General features: G+C 42.4%; 1 protein-coding gene across 1 annotated transcript in view; it reads left to right on the forward strand.

Moving 5' to 3' along the window:
• Window positions 1-10,287, forward strand: part of Eml6 (echinoderm microtubule associated protein like 6) — a 256,723-nt gene that overhangs the window by 207,177 nt on the left and 39,259 nt on the right. Inside the window, exons 26-27 of the mRNA XM_013017915.1 lie at window positions 5,699-5,900; window positions 6,011-6,152. Of these exons, the coding sequence (XP_012873369.1) occupies window positions 5,699-5,900; window positions 6,011-6,152 (344 nt within the window). The remainder of the gene's footprint in view (window positions 1-5,698; window positions 5,901-6,010; window positions 6,153-10,287) is intronic.

Below are 10,287 nucleotides of genomic sequence, written 5' to 3' on the forward strand. Positions count from 1 at the left end.
GGGGGGGGGATTAGTTAGTAGGGTGTGGGCTTATTGATTAACTGGTGAGGTTAGTTATCAAAAGGGGAGTGTGGTAATATAATTTTCTTAGCAAAGCATGTTACAGAAGCCAGAAATAGCTTGGTTAAATACAAAACTTTGTTCCCCTAAAAAAAAGAGGCTCAGGGCCTGGTTGGTTAGGGAGGGGGTCTTTCAATACAAATTACCGAGAGCAAATGATAAAAAAGTAGAAAATCTGAATGGATGAGTAATAAGTAAGCAGATTTTATCATTAATTAAAATCTTCCTAGAAAAACTGAGGGGAAAAAATGGCTTCATAGGAGAATTCTGTCACACATTTTGAAAAAATTAACACCAAACTTCTCACACCTAAAAACAAAAAGGAGATTAAGGAATATTTCTGAAGTAATTTTACCAGGCCAGCATTATACTCGTATTGAAGGTAGATGAAGATACTATAAGAAAAGACATTTACAGATCAATAGCCTTGATGAACATAGGTACGAAAATCCTCAACAAGTGAAATCCCTAGATACAAGAATGTTTCGTTATATGTAAATCAGTAAGTATGATATTGCCATATTAACAGAATAAAGGATAAAAAACATACAATTATCTCAACAGGTATGAAAAGGGCATTTTTCAAATTTACTTCCATTTTATGATTTTTAAAAGTTAACAAATTAGATATAAAAGAAATGTACATGAATATAATAATAGCTATAAGTAACCAGCTCAGAGCTAACATAATATCCAAGGTGAAAAGCTAAAGCTTTCCCTTTAAGATCAAAAACAAGATAAGTATGCCTATTTTCACCACTTCTGTTTAATATAAATTCTGGAAGTCCCAGGCAGAGCAAATAGGCAAGAAAAAGAAAAGGCATCTAAGTCAGAAAAGAAGAAGTAAAGTTGTCTCTATTTGTAGATATGCTCTTACATACAGAAATCCTAGAAGCTCCAGCAAAAAGCTATTAGAAATATTTAGTAAAATTTCAGGATATGAAATTAACATACAAACATCTGTTTTATTTCTATGCACTAATAACATACTATCCAAAAATGAGAATAATTCATGATAGCACCAAAAGCAATAAAATTATTAAGAATAAATTTAGTTAGCCGGGCACTAGTGGCTCATGCCTGTAATCCTAGCTACTCAGGAGGCTGAGATCTGAGGATTGCCGTTTGAAGCTAGCCTGGGCAGGAAAGTCTGAGAGACTCTTATCTCCAGCTAACCACCAAAAAGCCAAAGGGGAGCTGTAGCACAAATGGTAGAGCACTATCCTAAGCTCAGAGATAGCGTCCAGGCCCTGAGTTCAAGACCCAAGACTGATATAAAAAACATGAAAGAATAAATTTAATTAAGGAGATGAAAAATATACATGCTGGCAATAAAAAGACACGAATGAAGAAATTGAAGATGACAAAAATAAATAGATATAAGATATACAATAAGTTATCCCATGTTCATAAATTGAATGGATTAATATTATTAAAACTTTCTATACTACCTGAAATAATGGTAGTCCTATCAAAATTCCAATGACATTTTTCATTGAAATGGAAAAATTATTCTAAAATTCACATTTTAGGAATTATGAAAGATCCTTAATAGAAAAACCAATCTTGAGAAAGAAGAATAACTATTTCTCAGGGCTTTAAATTGGCAACGTTGGGGCTAGGAAGGTGGCTCAGTAGTAGAATGCTTACTCGCACGCATGAGGCCCTCGGTTCTCAGCACCACATTAGCAGATAAAAGCTGGAAGTGGTGCTGTGGAACAAGTGGTAGAGCGCTATCCTTGAGCTGAAGAACAGCTCCCAGGCCCAGAGTTCAGGCCCCATAACCGACAAAAAAAAAATGGCAAAGTTGTTAGAGCTGAGTTATATTCCCCACTCAAGCATTATGTAATGATTATCAACCCAGCTAATACTCAATCCAGTGGGAATCCAGTGAATTAGCCATCAGGAAGACTTTGGGCAACTTAAGGCCCAAACCACAAGGGGTCCTCAGATGAGTATGATTATTTAGAGTCAGTTTAGCATGCCCACTTACGTGTACAATGCATCTTGATCAGTGTCATCCCTTCTATCATTCTTCCTCACCGTCACATTTAGCCCATCCCCTCCTGTTCCTGATTCCATTTTCACATATGTACATGGATGACTGTATTCGCCCACTGTTCCTCTCCCCATTTGTCTCCCCACTACCCTTAATCCTCACCTCTGAAGCAAGAGGACTACAAATTCAAGACCAGCCTGTACCCCATAGTGAGATCTGTATCACAAAAACAAACACCACACTGCGCTCTCTCTGCTAACACGTGTGTGCACACAGGGAGGAAAAGTCCTGTGAGTACATAGATAGTAAATGCTAATCCACAGACCAGGAAGAAAACCCAGGGACTGAATCAGTCTCCACACTGTGAGAAATAGTCTTCTGTTGTTTGAACTACTCAGCTAGGCATATACAACCTAGGCGGACTCCTAGATTGCCATCACCAGGTTCTAGCACTGACTTCCAGGTCATCTCTGGTGATACCAGAGATCTCCTATTATCATCACACATCTGTCTGTTCCAAAACTCCAAACTCCATTTGTTAACTGCCAAGATCCTGGGTCTTTATTTTTTTTTTTTATTGTCAGTCATGGGGCTTGAACTCTGGGCCTGGGCCCTGTCCCTCAGCTCTTAAGTTCAAGGTGAGCGCTCAACCACTTGAGCCACAGCACCACTTCCGGGTCTCTGAGTGGTTTATTGGAGGTAAGAGTCTCATGGACTTTCCTGCCTGGCTGGCTTTGAACCGTGATCCTCAGATCTCAGCTTCCTGAGTAGCTAGGATTACAGACCTGCACCACAGGTGCTTGGCTCCTAGATCTTCTTGACCCCTTTTCCCATTCTCTTTTCCCTAGGGTTAACAGGCATTTTCCTTTCTATAGTAAATATGCACCCTTCTTAGTGCTCAGTTTTGTAGTTTAAAACCTTTTAATGTGATCATTGGCCTTGACAGTCACCTTGTCCCCAGCCTCAACCAGCCAGACTCTGACTCTTGCCAGAGCGCAGCCATTTTCTCAGTACTTTAAACAATGATCCAGAAAGCATTCAGTTCTCAGCACCATCTAGTTAGCCAATTGCTTCTTGTAGCTTCCCTTCCCTTATAAACCTATGGCCTTTCACTGAACAGAGAAGCTAAAAGACTACTATGCTACTTACATTTGTAAATCCCTCTGCCCTTAAGTTACCTTGTTGAATATAAAAAAAAATGTTTTGCACAAAGCAACTGTATGTGAAGTGCTGTGGTTTGTGGAAAGGGTGCATAGCAGTCATCAGATTCTTAGGAATTTCTTACCTAATAGAGATTAACCACCAGTGCTCTGGAGACATTCCAGAGTCTTCTGGCTCTTATCACCCATTCTTTCATGACTTGGTGAAACAGAAGACTTGTGGAAAAGCAGTGATTCCAGAAATACAGAGGTTGGCATGACAGTCCCAAAGAACAGCTCACCGGACTGACCAGACTGCCTGTGGCAGGCCCCAGGCTGAGGGGAGCAGCATCCACACCAGCTGCCTCCTCTTGAGACAGAGCTGGTTTTCTGGAACTTTCTAGTAACTGTGGCTTCCTTTTATTGTTTTATTGATCTTGTTTCCTGTTCTGAGAGTTACCCTTGCAGGAAGGTGTTGACCTTTATTAAATAGCTTCAGGGGCCCAAGAAATTTGTGTGTGTGTGTGTGTGTGTGTGTGTGTGTGTGTTTCTCCTCTCTTCTCTGTATTTCTTTCTCTCTGCAACCCAATTGACCACATTAGCATCTGTTTTCCCCCGAGTGTTTTTGTTTTAAATTCTTCCTTCCACTTTGTTACTAGTAAACATACCAAGAAGTATCTCTTGGGTGCTTTTCCTTTCTTTTCCTCTAAAGAAACTAACTTATAAGCCGGTTGCTGGTGGCTCACACCTGTAATCCTAGCTACTCAGGAGGTTGAGATCTGAGGATCATGGTTGAAGCCAGCCCAGGCAGGCAAATGCTGAGAGAGTCTTATCTCCAAATAACCATCAAAAAGCTGGAAACTGAGCTCAACTGATAGAGCACTACCTTTGAGCACAAAATCTCTGGGACAGTGCCCAGGCCCTGAGTTCAAGCCCCAGGACCAGCACCAAAAAAAAAGGAAAAAAAGAAAAAAGAAACTAACTTGCAGTGGTACGCTGCAGGTTAACAGGCAGACCAATGGGCATGTGGCCATGGCTGCTATATTGTACCGTGCCATGCTTCTCACATGATCACACAGAAGAGTCCCTTGCAGATTCTTACTTTGTTCTGTCTATTGGCAAACAAACTAGTGGCTCCAGTGGCTTCCTAGAAATGTGTTTGCCTGTTTTCATGGCCAGTCTTTCTCCACTGCTGCTACGGAGGGGACAGTTCCACTGAGTTGGCAGGTCGGAGCCAGCCAGATACAAAGAGATCCTCACCAAGAGTATTTCAAAGTCACGGATGTCCCTGCACCTGTTTCCTGCCGTGTGTCTGTGCGGGTTTCAGGTTTTCCAGTATACCAATCCAAACTGGGACACTAGTGGCCATCTCATGACCTCAGAGAGTTCATGTGGCTTCCCACATTGCATAAGGTATTCCCTGGGAGCCGCTGACAGGGTGGAAAAACTCTACCCCTCCATGGCTCTTGCTAAACCTGTTTTTGCCAGACTGTGTCTCATGAGCCCAAAGTGGAAGATCTTTCTGGTGCCAACTCTGGCTTCTACCACTTGTCAGTCCTGGAGAGAGCCACCAACCACATTTTCCCTCACCTCTCACCCTCTGGGGATAGACGTGGAGGAGCCCAGGCACCTGCTTCTAGTAGTTACTCAGAAACTTGGTGTTATTTAGTTGGGTGTGTGTGTGTGTTTGAGAAGGAGGTTAATTTGTCTTTAAGCCATATTTTTTGAGTCTTTCTGGCATTAGAAATGGTTTCCAGGATGTAAAGCAGAAACTGCTGCTGTGTTTGCTTTAAATCCTACTCAAGGGCCTTGCTCTTCTGTTATTGCTGGGCTGTGGGACCAAAGCCACTGTGGGGATGGCTACAAAGACATTTTTTTATCTCAAATGTCAGCCAAACTCTCCTTTAGAAATTCACACTAAAGACCTGTGGAGATGCCACATTTGATATTTGAGAGAAACAAACAAGCTCAGAAATGTTTCATTGATTGGTTGCCAGATACTGTCTTAAGACAAGAGATTAAGACCCTGTCATCCTGAAATATATAGTCCAATGACAGATAAGAAAATCACTGCTTTTAAATAAGGCATTTCATTACATAGAGTAGAAACCACCCTAGAACATACGTGGACCATGGGTTGAAGGCATGGCTCAATTGGTAGAGTGCCAGTCAAGTGTAGTAAGCTGAATAAATGTGAGGTCCTTGAGTTCAAGCCCCAGAAATGGCAGCAAAAGGGAGACAGAAACAGAGAGAAACAAGGACAGAGAGAGAGAAAGAAAGTGAGAGAAAAAGAGAGTAAGAGAAAGAAATATAGAAAGAGGAAGAAGAAGGAAGGAAGGAAGGAAAGAAGGAAGGAAGGAAGGAAGGTAGAAAGGAAGGAAGGAAGGAAGGAAGGAAGAGAAACATAGAGGGAAGGAAAGAAATATGGATGAATAAGACCAGAGAGAAGGATAAAGACCCACTGGCTGGGGTAACTTCCTATTTCTGGCTTTGTTTACAGGGACAGCATGCAAGATTCAAGAAGTACGTGGGGCACAGTGCTCATGTCACCAATGTTAGATGGCTGCACAATGACTCTGTGCTACTCACGGTGGGCGGTGCAGACACAGCCTTGATGATTTGGACCAGGGAGTTTGTGGGGACCCAGGAGAGCAAGCTGGTAGACAGTGAGGAGTCAGACACAGATGCTGAGGAGGACGGAGGTGAGTCCCCACCCGCCACATGCCTCTCTCACTGACTGCACCTTCCTCCATTGTCCCCTCCCAAGCCATTGCAAACCAACTGGCTCCCCAATCTCCTTCTGTTGTTTGAGGCTATGACAGCGACGTTGCTAGAGAAAAGGCCATTGACTACACTACCAAGATCTATGCCGTGAGCATCAGGGAGATGGAAGGCACCAAACCACACCAGCAGCTGAAAGAAGTATCCGTGGAGGAAAGGTATGGTGTTGCCAGGTTTGTTTGCATTTGCCTTACTTGACAAGAAACTTATGTGAACCAGAATGTGTTTTCCTTGCCCTCAAAGTTGATACTGAAACAACTCTTTTCCACCCAGAATCTTAACCTATATACAAACTTAAGCTAAAGAACATCGCCTGATTGCCCTTGTGACACAGCCAGGGGTGGCTGAGATTTTTATACCAAGAAGTTGGCTATGGAGCTAGGAAATTTGGTTGGACTATATTTGTCTTAGCTGGAAGTCCAGGGCTGCCCCAAATGTGATGGCTATCAGAGTGTTGCTCACTAACGGTATAGGAGGGAGGGTTTCTGAAGTGTTGGAGGGGTATTTGTGGGAGATTTAGGTATACTCTGTTATTTGGGATTCTTTCTCTTCCAGTGTCTACTTGCCCACATTTGTTCGGTAGAGAGAGGGGGTTTGGTGATTCCAGGCCTGACCCATTTGTTTTTGTTGCCTTGAATGCAAAAAGAGGATTCCTAGTCTTATATTATGCCTTTTGATGTGGTTCTTTTAAGTCCTGCTAAGAAATATTTGAGCCAGACATGATAGCACAGCCTATCATCTCAGCAACTGGGGAGGTGTAAGCAAGAAGATCATGAGACTGTGCCCAGCCTGGCCTACATAGCAAACTTCAACAAGCAAAGATAAATTGGGAAAGATTTTAGAATTTCTAAAAAGCAGCGCTCATGGTTACATAATTTACCATGTTCTTACTTAAGGAGGAAATACGAAGTAAAAACTAACACGTAAGGAGAATTTCAGGGATATCAAAGATGTATAAGGAATTCTCTGAGAGCTCTTCACATTGTAGTAGCTCAGTATTCACCATTGGTGTTGTGATGTATAATGTAGGATTGAAGTTGCTGCTTGCTCTTGTAGGGCTTTGTGCCTAGTAATAACTACTTCATAAATATGACCTATCAGTGCTTACCCTAGGTGTGTATTTAGATACAAAGATATACAATGCGACTTCACTGCCTTGGGCTTCAGCTCAGAGAAAGATGCTGAGTTTGGCCGGCAGTGGGCCTGCTCCTGGGAAGATGGACTGTGATTCAGAGAAGCCCTAGCCCTTCGCTTACATCGTCAGGAGGTATTACAGTGAAGGGTCAGCATGTTTGGATTAAAAGAAATAGTTTTTTTTTTTGCAGTGTTTATATAGTTAATTTTTCTGGCAATATGTTAAAGGATTTAATTCTAAGCATTAAGAAAAAAAGAACCATATGTGTAGAAGTACTCGAATAGGCCTCCTACTAAACTAATCCACTCTATCAAACAACATTTGGCCCAAATTAAGCATTCCTTTGCAAAATAAATGGTCTACCCTTTCCACTTTCACATTCCATTATGAAAGGCATTGGCTTGGCTACTCTTCCAAGATTATGCCTAGTGATTTCTACAAAATGTAGTGTTATATTATGCTGGGATTTAGACCAGTTAGTAAATACAGTCATCTAACCAAAGCCCTAATTCCTAAATACTACAGCTGATTTCAGACTTAATCCATTACTCATCAAAACCCCTTCTTGCCTCATTGTTTCTTTTTACAATTCCATAAAATGTTACACTTTTCATCCTAGAGGATAGACAGTCTTAAGAATTTTCCATTTTGAAATTCAAAATTTTTAAATAAAATAAAAATTTGGAGCTATCTTATTTTCTTCACCATGCTAGATTTCAAAATTGTCATACAGTAGGACACACTGAATCAACTTTGTGTGTGTGCGTGCAACGTGCACGCACACCAGTCTTAGGGCTTGACTTCAAGGCCTGGGAATTTTCCCTGAGCTTTTATGCTCAAGGCTAGCACTCTACCACTTGAGCCAGAACTTCACTTCTAGTCTTTTTAGTGGTTAGTTGCAGATAGTCTCACAGGCTTTCCTGCCTGGGCTGGCTTTAAACTGCAATCCTCAGATCTCAGCCCCCCTGAGTAGTGTTAGCCACTGGCACCCACTAAATCAACACCATTTAGCAAAAGGAAAAGAATACTCCATGATCTTATGGTATAGGAATAAGCATTTTGGTACTTTTGTGGCACTTTTAAAAAATAATTTACCCTATAATACACAGAAGAAAACCCAGAGTGAAGAAAACCATTTTAAGATAAGTATAAGGTCCAGAGAAATACCCAAGCTTTCTCTATAGAGAGCAGCTTCCTTGATAACTTAAACTTGATGGCATCAGTTTGCAGAAGGAGCTATAATCAGAGAGACAGTGCCAGCTACACAGCATGCTGGGAGCAGAATGTGCCCACACCAGACAGGGAAGCCAACCCAGAGCTGTAGGTGAGGTTTGCCTTAGCAGTCTCTGTGGAGGAAAAACATAATCAGAACCAAGAACAATCTGTCTCTCCCCATACTGGCCAGTACTTGCAGGGATCTGCAAGTAGATAGGAAGCTCCTGAACTATGACACAGAAAGAAGCCAGGCAAGGCCGGGCAGTTATGGGATTTGTGAGAAGCAGAGGGCAAGATACACATGGGGAAAGACTGAGCCCTAAGGGCAAAAGGCAAGTGAGTAGGATTCATAGGTGAGCCCTACTGTACATCTCAGGCTTCATGGGTAGAAAATGGGCTCATGGACTCCAACCTCTTGGGAAAATTGCTGTAGGTGCCTCACACATTGGGAGTGTGAAGCCCAGCAGTGCCTAGGTTTCCTTGGGACTCTTTGGAACTCCAATCAGCAGCTCCTGAGCCACTTCCCTCTGACTTAGGCCTGCTGATTCAAGACCTGCTTTATCATCCCTCAGTGTATAATGCCTGCAGTTACCTGGGTGCCTTTCCCAAACACCTGGGCCAAGACACACACCAATGGGTCTAAGAGCTGAGCACGCAAGGACCAATGGAGATGTGTACTTGGAATGCTCCTCTGTTCGGGGTCCTATATTTTGCCTTTTAGAGATAGTTTAGGCAGTTATCTGTCATTTAAATCCTTTTCCACTTTCCAAAAGTAGTTAGAAAAAGCCAGATGAGTGCAACACCTGTCAAACCAAGAAAATGTGTGGAAGACAGCTACACCTTATACATCAGTCATTTTTAAAAATTATATCTTCATTATCTTTAAGTAGCTGTACAAACGAGTTACCACTCAACACATCAGTTTAGAAGCACAATGTATCTTGATCAATGTCACCCCTTTCATCATTCTTTCCCATCCCTCCCAACCCAGCTCCGCCCCTTAATTTTCTTACTTTCATAAGCTATGCATTACATCAGTTTTGGGTTTGGGGTTTTTGTTTGTTTGTTTTTGTCAGTCATGGGTCTTGAACTCTGGGCCTAGGCCCTGTCCTTGAGCTCTTTAGCTCAAGGCGAGCACTCTACCACTTGAGGCACACTGCCACTTTCGGTTTTCTGGTGGTGAATTGGAGATAAGAGTCTCACGGACTTTCCTGCCCAGGCTGGCTTTGAACCGTGATTCTCAGATCTCAGCCTCCTGAGTCTCTAGGATTACAGGCATGAGATCAAGATAGTCATGTTTCATCTCTTAATTCAGCTCTTAATTATTGGTTTAAAAATAGTCTTGTGACTTCAGAGCATGCTTTCTTGTGCAATTTCAAACATACTATAAATTCTTACTCTTCTGAAGTCAGCATACTCTTCAGTTCCAATCTTTTGAGAAGTAAGAAAACCATTATAGTTCCTCAGAATAGTGGCCTCTACCTCTCAGGTCTGCAGTTTGTATGGTTCTCCTCTGCCACCGCATTGCTGCTGCCTGGCTTCCTTGACTTAGGCTCAGTCAGCCAGTCCCTAGCCTCGAGTGAACCTGCCATTCAGTTGCTGTGTGTGGCGTATGCCTGAGGAAAGTCCTGAAATCTTTTCCAATTAGGGAATCCATGATTTTCACACCACATCTGGATTTTCTGGGGCTGCCGCACACTGCTTCCTTCATCCATGGCTGACTCAGTTCTAATTCTGGTCAAGAACATCCTTTCCAAACCTTCCAAACCTCTGCCTCCCAGGTCCCAACTCCAAACCGACATGTCCCTTGCCCTCCACTTTTGACCGAATCTCCTGCTTTTCCATCTTCTCCCAGATCATGCTTATTTCATCCATCTGCAGACAAATTGCTTAATAGACACCAGAAATGTCAGGAAGTTCTTTCTAAAAAAAAAGGATGCTGGGCGGGGGGGGGGGGG

Source organism: Dipodomys ordii, unplaced genomic scaffold (genome assembly GCF_000151885.1).
Source record: "Dipodomys ordii isolate 6190 unplaced genomic scaffold, Dord_2.0 Scaffold37, whole genome shotgun sequence".
Taxonomy (NCBI): Eukaryota; Metazoa; Chordata; class Mammalia; order Rodentia; family Heteromyidae; genus Dipodomys; species Dipodomys ordii.